Raw genomic sequence first — 20,563 nt, forward strand, 5'->3', positions numbered from 1 at the left:
GTTAGTGTTTTCACTATAAACGTATATTTAGAAAGCGATAAGCAATAATGTTACATACAAACCAGAGAATACTCCCCAAAGGAAGCCAAGAAAACACATTATCATGCTTCTACTGTGTTGTTAAGTGGCCAGAAAAGTAACAAGTACAGTAATCAGTTATATGCACCATGTTTCATAAGCAAAGCAATTTTATACCTGAGTAGAAAGATTCCAGGATAAAATCCTAAGTATCTCTACCTGAAAGCTATTTACCTCAGAGATATCAATAATTAGCAATTATTTTTATAAATATATCTGTTCACTCAGCTTTCTTAAGTATTCTTCCTAGCAAATGACTTAAAAGGTGAAAAGGCAGACAGGCAACTCCTTGACTTATACAGGAATTAAAGAGTGTGCTCCTTAAAGAATGCAAATCCTACAATTAGACCTTGTTTCTACAGCCATAATTTTTCTTCACTTCATAGTCACAAGGAAGAAGTATAGCTTTTTACTTATTTTAAGTAACTTTCTGAAACTCAAACCCACAAACATCTTCAACAAAGTTCTCTTCAAGGTGACATTTATTTTTTTCAGACTAAAATAGTGCCCTTCCAACCCTTGTTACTTTTCCCTACATAGCGCCTCATAAAAAAAATTGAATTCAATGTGGTAGTCATTTCCTGAGTTAGTTGATTTTGAAGTAGGCAGACTTCTTTGTAAACAGTAAAGCCTGAAAAGAAGAAGCTAAAACTCAGAAACTAAAGTTCAGGATCTAATTCATGCTTTCAGTGAACTTCATCTAAAAATTATTAAATAGCATGCAGTTCGTTAATTACAGGTCACCACAGATATAGCCATGACTAAATAGATAGCCGTGGTTTAACAGAAGTATCAGGCAGCAAAAAATGTTATGGTGTATGCTTCAAATGGCCACTAAACTAAAGCTCACTGGTAACTGTAACCTGAAAAAAATTTTAATGGAAGAAATCACAAATAAAATCAGAGGTGTTGAGGAATCCCTCAAATATACTTTCAATCTTGATTTTAAGTGAACTGTAAATACATTCACTTTTACACATTAAAAGGAAATGCATTAAAGAATTACAAAATTTGTCACCTACTTCACGGACGTTCTTTCACTTTGAAATTATACCTGCCAAACACTGTCTCAACTTCATTACCAAGTACTGTTCTATAGACCAATTCAATGTTTGCTGCAATGCATAAGCATTTAATCTTGAGATTCAATTCTCACAGCATACAAATGTAATGATTCTATGCCCCTCACTTTCCATTTAATAAATATGAACTACCATGGCACCTGGGTAGCTCAGGTCATGATCCCAGGGTCATGGGATAGAGCCCTGTGTCGGGGTCTGCGCTGAGTGTGGAGACTGCTTAAGATTTTCTCTGTCTCTCCTCCTCTGCCTCCCTCCCCTGCTCGCTCTCTAAAAAATTAAAAATTAAAGTATTAAAAAAAAATGACCTACCAAAAGTCATACTATCTGAAGCCAGTATAAAAATGTTTCCTTTCACTTTTAATACATTTTTAATTATGCATATTTAATCCAAAATGTATTTTTAAATGCCATGACTTCACGTAGATGAGCAAACATTCAATTACTTCATCATGGGTATGCAGTTTTTGACAAATACTACCAAACCACCTTCCAAAATAGCTGAACTAATTTATACTTCCACTAGCAATGTAAGAGTTCCTATTCCCCACACCCTCCGCATCACTTGATTTAATTTAACATCTGCCAATCTGATAGGGAAAAAATGATCTCACTGTTTTAATGGAATACTGTATCCTGTATTGTCAATATTGTACCCTATATGAATTACCCTTTTACTAAAGAGCATACATGTGCTGATATTTCCAAGCCTAGTCCTCGGTTGTATCATTTTCCCTCCTAACTAAATAATAAAATGCCTAAACAAAAGGTAACAAAAATGTCCCTCATCCCAACCTGGCAATTCTTTTCAGGGACTCTTCACTATAGGATACACACAAGCTTCATAGAAATGAAGCATGGCATGCTTGATGGAGAAGAAACAGTGAGGTAAAATGTCCATGCTGGGCAAACATTCGGCATAAAGGTTCATCAAGAATATTGAATGCTACAGCATGATTTGTGATTTTGATATAATGCTCATTCCAGTCTGTATTGGTATTTTAGAAAGAGAATGGTAGTTTGAAATTAAAACTCTATAAACAATCTCAAAAGACTGAAATGAGACAAAAGAATGGATATGGGGGTACAGACTTTTAATTTGGGTCATCAAATACATGGACATACACGTGAGAAGAGTTTGGATGAGAGATGAAATATTATCATGAGAGGCAAAGTTGAGAGAAGGCACATGCTGTGGAGAAGGCAGACAAGTGGGAAAGAAGCAAAGACCTTAGCCTCAGGGTTTACTCAGTGAGCAAACCCAAAAAGTGCCAGGAAAGCAAAGAGGACAATTTAAAAAATGAAGACAGCCAAATGGATTTTCAAAATGATAAAATGATAGCAACAAAATTAAGTAAGTGCACTACAGGGAAAACTAAGCAAAAAATCATATTTTCTATAGGGTATTTAAGACAGTAATAAAATCTTAAGTTAAACCAGGAATCTAAACCAGACTGAAGTTGGTTGAAGGAGATGGCATAGCCTAGGATGACACTGGTTCAAAGAATCTGACTATGGAAAAAAGGTAAGTAGGGAACTTGCTTATATTCCACCTCTTTCCAAAACATAATATAGTAAGGTTAATAAAATATAGTCAGACCAAGGAAAGGAGGAAAAGCAAATATGTTAGCTATGTTAATTAATAAAATTGCTATGGTTAAGTATTAAATTCTCTAAGCTTACTAGTAAGTAGGCCAAAAAGACAAACAGTACAAATCAAATAGAAGTACAATAATTTTTCAAGAGAAATTTTTTCTGGAAACTAAAAAAACAAAAAGAAATTTCTCATGTATGAGCCTAAAATTCAAAGGCTAATGTCCTTGTCATGTTTTACAACATGAAGATGAAGCAATTTTCTTATTTAATAAACACTTATATACTATTTTAACACATACCAAATTGTTGTCCTAAGCCTTTTACAAAATGTTAACTCATTTAATTTCACATGGTTATTTCTTTTAATAATCTTCCATAAAACCTGGCAGAGTCGTGAGTGTTGGCATTCCAGGTGGCTTGCTGACTGAGGGATGAACTATATTTTGGAAGCTGAGCATTAGAAAGGATAACAGGATCAACTGGAAGCTTACCTCCCAGAATGAGAGAAATGTTTATTACACAAAGGCAAAATGGAAGGAGTCAAAAGAGGAAAACTACATTTGGAAACCAGATCATTCAGGAAATAGAATCTTTAAAAAGATTAAAAATGTCTTAACAATCTTGAGGCCAGTGCTCTTCAAGTGTATGTATGAATTCAAGACAGCTGGGGTTCACTCTTGAAATCCTTGATTCAAAGCTCTCAGGATTATCATATATAGTACTTGGATTGCTCCTGAGCCAGTCTAGCTATTATTCCAAACTTCAGTGGCAGAAAAAGAAACTCCTTTGAACTAAGGTAAACAAGATTGTCTTATTGGCCATTCAAATTCCCAGGTCAGCTGAGCAAATGTTCTTGAAGGATTCCCTCCCTAGACTGATTTTCTTTGGTGGTTGGGGTACAGTACAGGACCTTTTTTTATGTATCGTTGTCAGTAAGTATTAACCAAAATAGTGTTTCCAAAGTTACTGCTAAGAGACGATTTCTTATTTGGAAGGAAATGAAGCTAGAAAGTTCTTGTGAGCTTAAATTTCCTATCTGACAAGAAGGAAAAAAAAGGGCACTAGTGCCACTGAAAAGACACAAACTGGAAGACATTTTCAATAGAAAACAATTCCCATCCCATAGCCTTCAAGGACAACTTTTAAATGCTAGCAATTGCACTTCGTAATTCTGTAACCCTGGGCTCAGGTATTTTAAACTAGTTTCATGCCTGGTAAACCAGATGATAAGGTACAAGTGAGTACCAGATGAGATTAAGCATACACATTCTAGACCCTAAAAAACACGAGAGATAGAAATTTAACAAAAGTCTAGCTTTTCAGACCTTGAAGGGATTTAAATCATCTAACTAAAGATGTTAAATGACCTACCTATATGCTCCTAAGACTTTGTGACACAAAACCATTATCACAGAATACCACAAATTTTGCCCATCATTAAAATAACATTTTTCAGTCTGGGAAAACTTAAGCTTGGAATGTTTTAGGAAGGTGCCAACTTCAATTACAGGAAACATTAAGCAGACCTGTGATTCAGTATAAAAATCACACCACACTTTCAGTTTGACTTAAGGTGATCTAAAGCTGAAGACAGTAATGTGAGTGACAGGGTGGCAAAACGGGTCACATAACCTCAGTACAATGTCAGCAAAATGGTAGCGTATAAAGAAAGCATACAGGTTATATTTTTACCCATATTGGGAAAACAAAGTTGGGGTCCATTTATATTATACAAGACAAAATAACCAAGAAATTGCTTCCCATTTGTTAAGAAAAACCAATTTAGTTTTAAGTCAAAAATGCTGTGTGGCATAGATGACTTAACATTCTATCAGTATTTAAATCACAAAAACTACATAACTCGGATTTTTCCTAGTGTTTTACCAGTCACATTTCATCTTGGCTATTTTGATTATTTTAAAAAATTCGCCCATCTCATGGAAGACATTAGACAGGCCAAAGCTGGTCCCCAGTGCAAACAGGTAGTCTTGTACTGCGTGCCCCCTCTCGGCCACATGACTCTCTTCCTCCTTAATCTCCTTTCGAAAACATTATTTCCGGTGCCCCAGATGGCTCGACACCACGCCTGAAAGCCACTCCAGAAATATTAAGAATATTCTGCCACGTTAGGCTTCTAAAGAGATAGTGGCAGAGCGATCGAAGGAGGGCAGGCTTAGAGAGAAAGAAACCTGAGCCTGAAAAATGACGAGTCAGGAAGGCGCAGTGTATGCTAAACACCCGACTCCTAAATGTCACTCGGTGGAGATGTTCGTGTGGCATCACCCACGGAGAGCTGGGCAGGCGGCCAGGAGCTGCAGCCCGGAGCCGGGGAGCAGAGCACGCGGCGCGGGCCAGGCAGCCGCAGCCCCAAAGGACGAGGACGGGGCCGGGGGGGGGGGGGGGGGGGGCGGAATGGCCCAGGCCGGCCGCTCCGGCCCCTCCGCGGCTCCTCCCGGGCGGCCCGCGCCAGGGGCGGGGAAGGGAAGTGGGGGCCGAGCGAAGGGGCGCCGACGGGGAAGGCGCGGGCGGGGCCGGACCTAATCACATGGCGCAGACTGCGCAGGCCGCCCGGCATCTCTTTCTTTCTCTTTCTCGAACCTCCGCTCCCATCCCGCCCCACCGCAGGCCCCTCCCGGGCCCGATTCCGGGCCCCACGCGGGGGAGGCCTCTTCCGCCTAGCGGAGACACTCACTTTTCGCCCGAGGCCACCAGCTCCTTGCCCTCACTGTTGCCGAACGCATCCGTCTCCCCGGGGCCGTCCTTGGGGCTGGGAGCCGATGGGGCCGCGGGCGGCGACGTCCCAGACTGCTGCTGCTGCTGCTGCGCGCCCCCCTTGCCCAGCTCCTGCAGGATCTCCGAAGGGGAGCTAGACAGTCCCCGCGCGAGGGGCCCCGCCGGCCGGCCGCCCCCGCCCCACCACGGGTAAAGCCGCGCGGCGGCCGCTGGGCCCGCGGCCCCCTGTCCCCCGCCTCGGGGACGCCGGCACAGTGTGACGAGGGGCTGTGCCCGCCTCAGAGCTGCGCAGGAAGCGGCGGGAGGCCGCAGGAACAGGTCCCGCAGCATCGCCGAGCCTCGCAGTCGCATCATGCCGCCGGGTCTGTCAGCGCCCGCTAGACTAGGGAGGATGCTCGGGGCGTGGGCGGCCGCTCTCCTCTGGAAACGCAGTCTCCGGTGGGACACCGAGAGGGCAGAAGTGGATAGGAGCAGCGACGTGGGTGTGGTTTGGACTCCGGTTCCCGCAGCCTCTGCTGCTGCTCAGGAGGCTGCCCGCCGCCGCTTCACCTCACGCCGCCAAGGATTCCGCACTGAGGCTGAAGCGCAGGGGAGGGCCAGAGACATTCCGCGCTCACCCTCTCGGGGGCGGAGGACGCCCGCGTCCTCCCTCCTTCCCCTGCTACGATTGGCTCAGATTCTCGACCTCTCTCCTGATTGGTGACTGTAGCAGTCAAATTTCTCTCCGCGCAGGGTGCGCGGAGAGCCGGGGTGGAGATTGGCAGGGGGCGGGGAGAGGAACCGAACTGACGTGTGAGGCGTGGGAGCCAGGAGGGGCTCTAGCGTAGCCGCTTCCCTCTCGCTTTGCCAACCGCGAGGCTGCCCTAGTTGGAAACTGAGGAGTCAGGGGTCTCGTCACTTACGAAGCAGATTGGCTCCTGGACTCTGGGGCCTCGAACTGTCGGGGAGACTGACCGGCAAGAGCCCCTGCAGCCGAGTGGCCGGGAGCCAGTCGGATTGGCCGGAGCTGGCGTCTGGCCGAGCCGTCGGAGCTTGGCTGGTCCAAGCTTGCAGCTGGCCCGGGCTATCCGGTGAGGACGTGAGGAGACACCTCTGAGGGCCGCGGTCCAGGAAAGGCAGCCCCAGACGAACCTCGTCTCTCTCCCAAATGTTACATTTACTTGAAACTTTCCATGGTTGGCCACTCCCCAGATGTGAAGTGTTTTGGAAAAAATGAGCAAAATCCTTTCAGCTATGCGACTTAGCCATTTGGAAGGTTGGAGATCGGGGGAGGGCGAAGAGCGAGAGAAATTCCAGAATACGACTGCTTTCCTTTTTAAAAATTATTTTTTTAATGTACACTGGTATCTCAAAAATATTTTTGAACAGCAAGGATTCCCTTGACACTAGTTTGCTGGGAAGCATAATTGTAGATACTTTTGTATTTTAAAAGCTGCTTCATCATTTTAAAATAGAAGCATCTGAGTTCTGGTTCTCTAAATCGTTTCAGCCTAGTATCTATTGTTTATCCTATTTGGTCTGTGGGAAAAGAGCCAAGGATCTGATAAACTCTTGAGTTTTTCTCTGAGCCTACCTATGCACTTCACGACAAAAGGTTTTTAGACTGTTTCTTGAAACAATTAGGTTTAAATGCATAGATCCACAAAAGTTAATGGGGATGATTTTTATGAACCAGGAAGGGTGTGCGTCAGGTGCATTAACTAGGTGCATTAGTAATCTAATGAATCTTAAAATATTGCACTAGATTAATAGGAAATCTGTACCCTACAGGCTATTGTGACCTTTGGCATGTCAGAGTCTCGCTCATGTTTAAGTTTTTTCTATCTGCTCTTTAACCGGAAGAACCTGGAGAAGGCTATCATGTGTAAATCGGTTAAGTATCGCCTTAAAAAAAAAAAAAAAAAAGTGGGGCGCCTGGGTGGCGCAGTCGGTTAAGCGTCCGACTTCAGCCAGGTCACGATCTCGCGGTCTGTGAGTTCGAGCCCCGCGTCAGGCTCTGGGCTGATGGCTCGGAGCCTGGAGCCTGTTTCAGATTCTGTGTCTCCCTCTCTCTCTGCCCGTCCCCCGTTCATGCTCTGTCTGTCTCTCTCTGTCCCAAAAATAAATAAAAAACGTTGAAAAAAAAATTAAAAAAAAAAAAAAGTTCAGACAATTGCAAATTATTTAGAGGGCTTTTATTACTACTTAACATTACCTGTCACTAAAATTTGAAGAGTCAAAGTAATAATATACAGTATTCAGGAAAAGGAACATCAACTTTTGGAGGAGAGGTAACGAATATCAGCCCTGCCTAACCTTTCCAGTGACTTGTCAATGACATAAACCTGAATATTGTGTGACCTCTTAGATATAACTGGTTATCAGTTTTGACTGTTTCCTTTCTCTCCACTTCCAAGCTATTGACAAATCCAGTTCTTATTTTCCTCCTAGCTTTTCTCTTAGCTTCTCTAATTTTCCTATGAAAATTCTTTGTATATTTCTTTCATTTTTAAAGGCTTAAATGCTTTATAGTATACTTAACAAATATGGAAAGCAAGCCTAGTAATATATTATTTTCTAGAGTTTCTGCTTCCATGCATGAGCTAGTAAAAATGGACACGTTAGTCCTAACATTTAGAAGGACTTAGAGTCTGATGCAATTTAACCCCTTCTTTGTGAAAACCATGAAAAAGTTATAGACAGCAAATTAAAAGTACTATAAATAGAATTAAAGTTTGAGTCATTCATACTTTAATTTGATTCCTTTCTTCATCATATATAATATTTTTTAATCTTCAGTTAATGTTTCTTTAATCAAATACAACTGAGCTACTATGAATTGGAGTTAATTACTGTTTCCATTAGATTATTTACTTGTTAAATTATATCATCATGTAAAACAAAATCTGTCCCTATAAAAACATTTTATACACATACAACAGTCCACTAAAATAACCACAAATAGATAATCTCCAGATTAATGGGTGGCTGGATTGTCAGAGCTACTCTTAGACTCCTCTTTGCCAGTAGATAAGTGCAGCTATCCCACAAGAGGTTGTAGTCCCATAGCCATTAAGCAGATATGAACCATCCAAAGGAAAAAATGGAATTTATGCATTTTGTTTCTGTTCTATAGAAGAACAATCTAACTAGAGTTCCTGTGTTCTTTTGAAGATTAAAAAAGGCTAATATTTCAAGATCATAATGTAACATATGTATAAGTTCCAGATTTTGCCATTCACCAGAACTAAAAGGTTATTATTTGTTGACCTAAAGCTAAGTAGAAAATAATTCTCCTTTGCCTAACAGCTTAAAAGAATTGACTCACTATTTTGTTTGTTTGAATTCTGTTAAGAGAATAGAGTAAGATTCAGGAAACCTCTAAACAGCTTCTGCTACTACTTCCCTTTCTTCTGTTTGTTTCCTGCTTTAACTGGCCAGCTTCCTAGTCTTGCTGATAAACCCTGTCAAACATGACTTACTATTCCAAAGTTGAATTTAGATATGTATTAAAGTTATTATAGATCCCTCATGGATAAAACGGGGATAATATTAGTATCTTATCTCATAGGGTTGTGAGGATTAAATGTATATATATATATATATATATATATATATATATATATATATAGCACTTAGAACAATGCCAGTAGCATTCTATAAGTGTTAGCTATAAATATTATTATTATCATTATTATTATTATTCCATAAGTGAATAAATTTTGTTGCACATGATTGTCACGTTTGTTATTAAAAAGCCAAACAGAGTTGTTTTAAGACATCTAATTGTAAAATATCATTCAAGAAGAAGCTGGCTCCCCAAATGAGATCACTTGCTTTATTTTTAGAAAATAAACCAATAATTTCCAAAGTATCTTTGGACTGCTGCAAAGACAGCAAGATTAAGTAAAGCTGGATTCAGTGCTCATGGTACCAGCTGTTTACAAATAATTTTTAAAAAGTAATACAGAAGGAAGAATTGCTAGACTAAAAAGAAAAGATTGCCTGAATGTACATGTCATATATAATTAAATCTAAAAATCTATTATTTGCCACCTATGTATGTTAAACCTCTCTTCCTTGTGACATCACACAAAAATGGTGAAATTTTCATGAGACCTGAAGAGACTACTTATATGGTATCATCCTAAATAACAACCATATAAAATTCTTTTTGTGGGGCCCCTGATGGCTGGAACTGGAGTGGGGTGATAATCAGTTACTTTCCTTCATTCAGAGGAAAATTATATCAGCTTGTAAGTTAATATTGGTTACACTTAGATCACAATTTTATGCATGGGTTCTCTAGATATTTACTTATTTTTCAAAGTAATTTTAACTCTTATTTTTTGTAGTGTGATAGAAAATATTAAATTGGACTAAACCCCATGTCAGAGATAAGAAAGTCTTGCTTGTATAATTAGGAAAACCTAAAAAAAAAAAAAAAAAAAAAGATTTTATAAACATTGCAAAAGTCAATCAAAAGGATACCTTCTTGAGAATGAAAACAACCTCTAGGTAAATTGAATTACTGTTCCCAAATATTTATGTCCCTTCTAATGGGAGGACTTTACCTCCCTGCTTTTAACAGCAGGCTTGGCCCTTTGCCTTGATTTGTTCAATGAAATATTAAAGGAGGTGATGTTTGCCACATAGTTCTGACATCTATCTTTTCCTTGTATGACAAGAATGGCATGTCCCAAAGATAGGATGCCCCTTTCACCTGGGTCCCAGAATAATGGAACAAACTTGAAGATGACTGTGATTGACAAATAATATGAAGAGAAAGAATCCTTCCTGTAAGTAATATCAATTTAGGAATTATTACTATACAATATTTAAGTTAGGTTGACTGGTATATCATCTAACTTCAATGAAGATGACTAGGCCACCATGAGACTAATAGGGACTACAGAGAGAATTTGAGACCTCTAAAAGATAGGCATTAACTTCCAGAGCAGTTGAAACTATCACTGAGGGGACAGTCAGAATAGTCATTCTCTTTCAGGGACAATCAAAAGCAAAGTTAAGGAAGAAAATATTTGAGTGATATTTTAATATGTCATTTATATTTGGATTTAATTAGGGAAAATTAGTGGTTTAAAGTGTGAGCTTCATATCCATTATGCTACATTGGTTTTATGCTATGAAACCTAACACTGCTTCAGCATCTGAAATTTGTCACATTTTTCTAAGCTCTGAAAAAGAAAAATGAGCCGGGATTTTGTGTATTTATGCTCACCCAATGGTAAAGTCATATTACTAATCCAGAAACCAATTACTGAACTTCACTGAAATTATGGAATTAAATCCAAAATTCAGACATTTTTAAAAACAGTCATCGTCCACAGTAATGTATTTTGATGTTCTGGGGCAAAGAGGAATCAGTATTTATCCTCTGAATAGCATGAATTCCTTCAAATCTGTCTATACTTTTTAAGTATCTGACATTTATAGTTAGTATGTGATTCCCTCTGTCCAATTATGTCACAAGAAGCAACTCCAGAAAAGAAAGTTTGATTCATGATTGAGCTGCTTCTCACAGTAACAGTACCATGTGGTATGTTCTGAGGCACAGCTTCATTCATATGCACCCCCAAGAGTACAACAAACTGATGTATTTAAAAAAAATCTCTGTAGGGCACCTGGGTGGCTCAGTCGTTCAAGCATCCGACTCTTGATTTCAGCTCAGGTCATGATCTCATGGTGAGATCGAGCCCCACATCAGTATCTGCACTGACAGTGTGGAGCCTGCTTCAGATTCTTTCTCTCCCTCTCTCTCTGCCCCTCTCCCACTCATGCGCACTCTCTCTCTTTCAAAATAAATAAACTTAAAAAAAAGTCTCTGTAGAAACAGCCTAAATGTTTATCAGTAGGAGAATGAATTAAAATAATGTGATATTTGCATATAGCAGAGTACTGTACATTAAAATTAATACAGTATCATGTATTAAAGTGGGTAAGTCTCAAAAATAATATTGAGAAAAGGCAAGTTTCAGCTGAATATGTGTATTATACCGTGATTATAAAATTGTGTGACATGCAAAACAATACATTGTTTATAGATTTATGGATACATGGTTTAAGAGTTTCAAATGTGCATAAGATTAATAAACATCAAATTCATTGTAGTGGCTGTTATTTCTGGGTGTTTATAATGAGAAATGGGATTGAAGAGATGTATACAGATAACTTCAACTCTATCTGTAATGATTGATTTTTTTAAAAATAATTTTTTAAAATTTGAAGCAAATATGGTACCTTAGTAGTTAATGCACAGGTGTTTGCTATATTCTCTTTCCTTTTCTATGTTTGAAATATTTCATAATTAAAGAAAAGCCTTATTATAATGTTGAAAGCTGTTTCTTTTCTCTAACAATTATAAGTGTAGAAGATACTACAAATCCAATTTTCACTTTTTTAATAAAATTTTATTTTGAGAGAGAGAGCACCAGTAGGGGAGGGGCAGAAAGAGGGAGAGAGAGAGAGAAATCCAAGTAGGCTCCATTCTGCCAGCACAGAACCAGACGCGGGGCCTGAACTCACAAACCGTGAGATCGTGACGTGAGCCAAAATCCAGAGTCAGACACTTAACCTATTGAGCCATCGAGGCACCCCCAATTTTCACTTTTTAATGGTTCCTTTTAAACTTTATTTAATTTTGTTTAACCAATGATGGGTGATACAACTAGTAAGTAATAGAGCTACTTTGTAAATACACTTCAAGAGTGTAACAAACAGACAGTATCCTTGAACTGAAGCTTTACAAAGGTAAGAATGACTAATATTTGACTGAAAATCTTACAGAAAAAAATATTTGTTTCTTGGCTATCAAGCATAAATATGAAAGCAATTGTTTCATTGATAAAATATGAATAAAAATACATCCTTACTTCCTTTGAAGGTAAAGAAGCTATTTATGTTTGTAACAATTCTATTGGGGACGGATGTCAAATGCTAAGTTTTATGGCTATGAAAATTATAAGTTAATAAAGTCACTCAATTTGTACAATGGAATTGGCAAAGACACACTCTCCAGCCAGATGTGGCTCTTGCCTTCTATTCTTTTGAACCATTGGACAAATGCCTGTAAGAGACATGTTCATGATTACAAAAATGCCACAAAGCTCTTAAAAATCTTTGGGAATAATTTCCCCAATGAAGGGCTCAGTAGGTAACTTGAGTAAAGCAGGCCAGTTTATTACATATTAGGGAATGATGAGGCTCCAGTAAATTAGAATTGGAATGCTCTGTCTAAAGGGGATGTAACTAATGTACTCCAGCCAGCTTTAGATAAGTGGATTGCAGGCACAATTAGCTAGACTTTTGGATTCTTTAAGATAATACAGAAGTATGATTTTTAAAAATAAATAAAATCTTCTGACTTACACAAGTGAGCAGCTCATTCATTTTTTTTTTTTAACACCACACTAGTCAAAACATCTGTAATGATAATTTGGCCTATTGGTTGCCATGTTTCCAACTCTGTCCTGAGCAATCAGATGATGATAGCAGTGTAAGTTTCTTTAAGCTTTATTCCCCAGCACATGTTCTACCCCACATGATTAGTCCTAGCCAGCCATGGAAATTCTATTCCCCTTGAAACTGCTGTAGCTATCTTGCTGTGAAAGAGAGGAGCTACCCTTAAGACAAACCCAACACACCTAGGCCAAGAGAGTGGAGAGCTAGAAGGACTCTGGAATCCCCATGATATTCTTGAGCTACTGCTTATATTCATGATCAACCAGTTCTGATGCCTGCCCTCCTTTGTTATATATGATACATTTCCTTATTATTTAAATCAGTTTGAATCTAGGTTTCCGTTAAGACATCCTGATTGATTCAATATCACACTATAGAAGATTCTTTGTGTCTTTCTCTTTTCCTTGAATTACAATTTATCACATTCCCTTTTTCATTTTTTTAACCTTACTAAATTATGTATCTGTGTTTAACCTATTTGCATATTGTTTGAGGGCCACATATGATAAATAGCCTTGCATGATTTAAAGGCATGGAATTGGAGATACAATGAACATTAAGAAGCTTACCCCCGTTTGGACTCTGAATCACTTTTATAACTCTAGATTTGCTTTCTTTCTCTTCCAACAAAAAAATATTGAGCCATATTAAGACAACCAGCTTTTTCTGCTGCTAAACTAGACTTCTGTAGTTGTGCCTGATTGATTAGTGTTTGAACTTTAACTTGATATCCTCCTTACTTGCCAAAAGGATCGATTTTCCCTCGCCTAACCGACTCTTCTCCTTGGAGTCATGCTTACCCAATTCTTACCATCTTATATGGTAAGATGGTATGTCTTAAACCCCTTTCCCTACCCATCAAAATTCCACTGACCCTACAAGGTCTCCATCTTATGTACATTGGTGCTCTCCAATTTTTTATATAACCACACATTTACCCTCATAACAGTTATTACCCTCATAACATCCATTTGAGATTGGCAGGTAGGTACAATCTTAGTCTGCAAATGAGAACATTGACACAGAAATGTTAATCTGTTCAACATTTCAGTGAATTGCTGTAAAAGTAGCACACATTTCTTGATGCTGTGGCTTTTACCCCTACCATTACCCCCTTACTATTCTCATCTGACTATCTCTTGTCTTTTCTAAAACTTAGCTCAAATGTCATCTCCTTTGGGAAGCCATCGCCGACCTCCCTAGGCAGAGTTAAAGGGTTCTTTCTCTTCAGATCAGGACTTACTTGGTAATATCTTCATTTATTGCATTACTCTAATTATTTATGTGCAGATATCTCCTGACTAGACAAGAGGATGTAGATCTTTTAGCTTTCAACATCTCCATCATCATTTTAAATAATATCATTTTCAGTAATTCAGTTGAGCCTTAATGAATGTAACGGGAGTTTATTAACAAGAAAATAAAGGAAATATATTAGAAAAATGAACATCTCACAATTTTATTTGAATCTTGAGTAAATTCCTTCTCTATTGTTTCGCAAAGAAGTATTAAAAATTAAAACTGCAAAGCAGCACTCTCAACAATAGCCAAATTATGGAAAGAGCCTAAATGTCCATCAACTGATGAATGGATAAAGAAATTGTGGTTTATATACACAATGGAGTACTACGTGGCAATGAGAAAGAATGAAATATGGCCCTTTGTAGCAACGTGGATGGAACTGGAGAGTGTTATGCTAAGTGAAATAAGCCGTACAGAGAAAGACAGTTACCATATGTTTTCATTCTTATGTGGATCCTGAGAAACTTAACAGAAACCCATGGGGGAGGGGAAGAAAAAAAAAAAGAGGTTAGAGTGGGAGAGAGCCAAAGCATAAGAGACTCTTAAAAACTGAGAACAAACTGAGGGTTGATGGGGGGTGGGAGGGAGAGGAGGGTGGGTGATGGGTATTGAGGAGGGCACCTTTTGGGATAAGCACTGGGTGTTGTATGGAAACCAATTTGATAATAAATTTCATATATTGAAAAAAATTAAAACTGCAAAAGGACTTTATGGACACCTTTTTTTAGTGACTATCTACTTGCACCAACCACCGTGATGGGAACTAAGATTATGTAGATGAGTAAGGAAAACATGGTCTTTTGAGGAGGTAGATGAAACTCAGATAAACATAAATTCCTTATTAAAATATATTAGTCTAGGGGTGCCTAGGTGGCTCAGTCTGTTAAGCATCCAACTCTTGATTTCAGCTCAGGTCATGATCTCATGGTTCATGAGATCAAACTCCATGTCAGGCTCTGCACTGACATCATGGAGCCTGCTTGGGATTCTTTACTTCTCTCCCTCTGCCCCTCCCCGGATTGCTCTCACATGTGCATGCTCTAAATTAATTAATTAATATTAAAAATATATATATGTGTGTGTGTGTGTGTGTGTCTAGATACTATAAACATCACATATATGTGTATATTCAATGGATAAAGATGATCTAGAAATGAATTCTATCAGGGAGATTATGGAATATTCTAGAAAAGAAGAAAGAAGTGGCATTTACTAGGTAGAAATCCAGGTGTATAAGGCTGACAAAAGCATTCTTTCAAGAACAAAAAAGAATTAAGTTAAATGGTAGGTTTAGGGAATTACAAGTAATCTGAAGTGATATTAGCACTCTCTACAAATATTTTCAGTGTTCAACTGTATTGGATCGCACATCTTAAAGTTGGAGTGCTCCCTGAAGGTTGGATGTATCCATGCAACTTGCTGTGGCTGGGGAAATACTATAAGCTTAAAAAGCCAATGCATTATTTTCTACTCTCTCTTTCCCTATGCCACTATAACTGTTCATGCTTAAAATTGGTAGCTTCTCTGTCTACCTTGGTCTCTGAGGTCAGAGAAAGAAACTTTGTCATTTTAAGCTTCTGTGATTTGAGGGCTATTTTTACCACAAGAAAACATTGTCGTAATTGATCCATCTAGTATGAAAGGAAGGTGGGAGAAAGAACATTAGATAATAGAGAAGCCAATCATAATTGGCTGCACACATAAAGGTCAGCCTATAGAATGACCATTTACCCAAAAGTGTGTGCCCAAAATATTTGAATCTGTGAATTCAAATAAGCATATTTTACGCTTTTGCAAAGTTGAATGCCATTTCTGACTGGCAGTTCATATTTCCACAATTAACTTCCAAAGTTAATAAATATAATTTGAATCAAGGCAAAAAAAAAAAAAAAAAGGATGTCTTCATAATCCATCCCTTATTTAATCTTACAGTTACGTAGTCACTGACCTATGCGTTCCAGCTGGAGAAAAAGAAAACATCCAGAATCATCTACAGACTTGGTATATATTAGATACACTTGTATTGAGCACCAGATGCTATTATATTTCTACTGAAAGAGGCGTGACACAAATGCTTATAACTTGGGGAGGGATAGGCTTACAGTTTAATTCTAGCAGAGTGTATTGCTTTCACACAGTACTGCCTTCATGGATTTTACCTCCTGGCTAACGTTGTGTGTGTGTATGTGTATATATAGGTAGCTTTTATTAGGTAGCTTTTATTTAGGTAGCTTTTATTATTTTATTTTTTTAAATTTAAGTCCAAGTTAGTTAACATGTAGTGTAATAATGATTTCAGGAATATAATTTAGTGATTCATCACTTACATATAACACCCAGTACTCATCCGAACAAGTGCCCTCCTTAATGCCCATCACCCATTAAGCCCACCCCCCGCCCAAAACCCCTTCAGCAACACTCAGTTTGTTCTCTGTATTTAAGAATCTCTTGTGGTTTGTCTCCCTCTTTGTTTTTACCTTATTTTTGCTTCCCTTCCCCTGTGTTCACCTGTTTTGTTTCTCAAATTCCACATATGAGTGAATTCATATGATATTTGTTTTTCTCTGACTTATTTCCCTTAGTATAATACACTCTAGTTCCATCCATGTTGTTGCAAATGGCAAGATTTCATTCTTTTTGATTGCCAAATAATATTCCATTGTATATATCTACCACCTCTTCTTTATCCATTCATCAGTTGATGGACATTTGGGCTCTTTCCATCATTGCTTACATTTTAATAGAGGTTTCTAGAAATAATATCGTAACTCAACAGAGTGAAATATTATCGTAATTCAAGACAGTGACTGATAAAGTGATAACATCTCATGATAGGCAAAGACAGGAACACATTTATGTTGTAATTAGCACATGAGCTTTGCTAACACCATACCTGAGAGAAGAAACTGAGAGGAAAGTGTATACTATATAGGTAAGTTTATGTAGGCAAAGGAGGAAATGAGATGGGAAAAGGTCTACACATAAAGAATTATCTTATGTTGTAAGTGTGGAAGGCCAAGGGCCCATGTATAGGTTGGGATACGTATCTTAAGATACCAGCAAGACTGCGGGTGCCTGGGTGTCTCAGTCAGGCAAGCATCTGACTTTGGTTCAGGTCTTTGTGAGTTCAAGCTGCACTTCAGGTAGGCTCATGCCCTGTTTCAGGTGAGCACAAGCCCCACCTCGGATGAGCCTCACTTCTCTCTCTCTTTCTCTCTCTCTCTCTCTCTCTCTGCCCCTCACTCACTTGCACCCTCTCTCGCTCTCTCTCAAAAAAAAAAAAAAAAAAAGATATCAGCAAGGCTGGGAGGAATACCAAAGAAAGAAGAGAGAAGTGAGGATGGGGAACAAAGGTGGACATTCTGGAGATAAACTTGGTCTCCATCATAATTGCAGTTTGCTCTCAATAATTTATGACATGGGCCAAGGGAAGTGACTTCAGTGTGTATATTTGCTAGTATCTGCCCAAATGTTGGGAGGAAAATCCAGTCCTTGTACAGTAAGAGATCCAGTAAATAAATGTTAAGTCCAATTCTGAGGACTGAATTTATGTTTATATATTAAAAAGTTTAATAATATATGTATATCTCTAAAGGCTTTCTGAACTGAGACTAAGGAAACTGGAATAGCTCCAGCTTGCCCATTACCCTGCTGATTGGCCTGGATAAATCCCTTGACCTGTCACTGCCTCAGTTCCTTCGTCTATTAAATGGAAGCTTGGCCTAAGTGACCTCAAAGGTGCCATGTGGATCTGAACTGTGATTCTGAGCATGTGATTCTGGTTACACGCAGTTGTGACTTTTATCTAGAGATTATTAGACACTTACTGATGGGTCTTATGTCTATTTGTTTCCAACAGGTACCATAATAATTGCAGGTGACACATTATAAATATCAAACAAGGTTAAACAATGTTTTAAGTTTAGTGACTAGACAAAAGCTATAAACAGCCTAGCACATGGCAGTTTTGTAAGAGCAAAAGGGCACACACACTCTTAGGTTAATAAGCAAAGGTACTGTTAAGGGGTAGTATGAGAGGGCACAATGGGATACCCAGCTAAGAACTTCAGGACCTGGGTGAGAAGTTGTCCCAGATGTGGAACAGTGTCTCTGTAACGTGCTTGGTACAACTTCAGTCTTGGTGGGGTTTCCCCCAGTGGTAAGCATCATCAGAATGTAAAGGCAACCATATTCAAGGGTAAGTCATGCATTGTGCAGGCGGCTGGCACTCACACTGATGGCAGGGGCCTCTGTAGTCACTTAGCATGCATGTACTCACTGTTATTAGAAGCAGCTGTTGGCTCTGAAGGGCCCTGGCAGTCAGACTCCTCCAGCAGTCTCCAGGACAGTATTTAGGTACAAGCCTTAGTGTGTGCTTTCAGAGAATCATTAGCAAAAAGAGATAACCACAAATAAATAAAAAGCAGGTAGACTGGTACAAATGGTGTTGCAGAGTAGGGTTTTTTGTTTTTTTTTTTGTACTTTTTAAGATGATGGGATATCTAGGCTCCCCTTAGCTCTAAATAATAAAACTCTTTCACTCCTAGCAACCACTTCCTGGAAAACAACCTGACAAAAAGGTCCAAACAGTGACAAGAGGTCTTTTGCACATTTAACAATGATAAGAAAGGTTTTTAAGAGCAAAATCCTATAATAGCTTTAATCATACATGGCTGTATCTACTATCTCTTGGATGAGCAGCCGGGGTCAGGAACTTCCTTGCTGCAAAAACACATATAAACCCTTTTGGGATCACTGCATTCTGGATATGACCATCACCTTCTGACAGAATTTTATGACAAAACAATCATTGAGATTTTATTGGTATGTCCCATGCATTAACTGCACAATAATAAAACAAATTGTATACATTTTTTTTCTTCTCCTAGTGTTATGCTGGGCAGTTTATATTACCTCAGAGGGCATCAGTTCCCCCATTTTGGGGGGCTGTTGTGAGAATTAAACGAGGAATACATATGTATTGCTCAGGGACAGGACCATTGCAATTAGCTTCTGTCCCTTGCAATTCATTTCTATCAAGAAGCTCAAGTGATCTTAAACTGTAAAATCAGATCATGTTACTCTCCAGCTTAAAACCCTTAATGGCTCCCCATTACACTTAAGATAAAATTAACAATTTGTAACCTGCCCAGTAAGGCTCCTCGGCTCTACCTGAATTGTGGCTTCATCTTCAGCCAGTCTCTCACTGAGGTTTATGCTTTGGCCACAATTGCCTTCTTTTGGGTCTTCAAACAGGCCTGACCTATCTCATGTCTCCTGCATAGTAGTAGCACAAAGGAGATTTGGGGTGCTGTATCTCTTATAATATATATCAAGCCCATCTTTCCTTTGATATCCACAATTGATATTTTATAAATCTTATGTAAAATGCTATGTGAAAATAGCTTCTAGCCCATCATTCGAATTGCTGCCTCTAAGGCCCTTCTATATTGTGATTTGGAAACTGTCACTGCTTCTGCACATGCTGTTCCCTCTGCCTGAAACCCTCACCTTTTCTCTTTATTACTGATGAAATCTTACTCTTCAGGTCTCAGCTTAAATGTCACCTCTTCACATATGTTTCCTTGCTAAGAACTCTCATGGCACCCTGTTCTTTTCTTTCAAGCAAATGAAAATGTATGACTATTTCTCCCCTACCAGACTATAGGTTTCTAAGGGCAGAATAGTGTGGGTACTTCTCTCATGGCCAGAGTCTGGCATGGAGAAAGCATACAGGAAATACTTGCTGCTGGAGTTCAAGATTTACTAACCAATAAAGTCCACCAGAAGATATACTGAAAGAACCACCCCCACCCCCACTACCACCCAGGGACAACTGGATAACATTACTCTAGCCAACCTGATGTCAAATTTTGGGGGTCTTCCTTGAGCCACATGCAGGAACCAAGAAAAAGAAAATGCCTCCATCAAGGACCTGGCCTCTTCCTACTTCCTCTTTAATTCACTTCCTTTCTTTCACCCTGTTCACTGATTTCAACATTCACAAATGTTCTGGAGCAAAATTAAACTTTATGTAGAAAGAGGGATTTGAGAAAAAGGAAGTGCAGGGGCCACTAACTATGAAAGAAGAGATAAACCACAAGTACTGCCTCAAGGCACTTCTCCTGAGCTCTCAGAAATGTCCCTACCAGGTACGTCGTTGAACCTTGTTTCTAGTCTGTGTCACATTGCCTTTGGATCATTTACCAATGGGCTAAGCCACTTGCTTTGCTTTCCTGAGTTGTGCTTCTGCATAGGTCTCTGAAAGGAAGTACTAATGCCCTTTGCTGTTTGGATTCTAGATTTAGACCCAG

The 20,563-nt window shown here is 39.1% G+C and overlaps 1 protein-coding gene across 3 annotated transcripts in view; it reads right to left on the reverse strand.

The window, feature by feature from the left end:
* Positions 1-6,080, reverse strand: part of GLS (glutaminase) — an 82,246-nt gene extending 76,166 nt beyond the window's left edge. For all 3 annotated transcript variants that reach the window (XM_049615295.1, XM_049615296.1, XM_049615297.1), the window contains exon 1: positions 5,446-6,080. In XM_049615295.1, the coding sequence (XP_049471252.1) occupies positions 5,446-5,840 (395 nt within the window). In that variant the 5' untranslated portion in view covers positions 5,841-6,080. The remainder of the gene's footprint in view (positions 1-5,445) is intronic.
* Positions 6,081-20,563: the final 14,483 nt, after the last annotated feature.

The sequence above is a fragment of the Panthera uncia genome (genome assembly GCF_023721935.1).
Source record: "Panthera uncia isolate 11264 chromosome C1 unlocalized genomic scaffold, Puncia_PCG_1.0 HiC_scaffold_3, whole genome shotgun sequence".
NCBI classification, from domain to species: domain Eukaryota; kingdom Metazoa; phylum Chordata; class Mammalia; order Carnivora; family Felidae; genus Panthera; species Panthera uncia.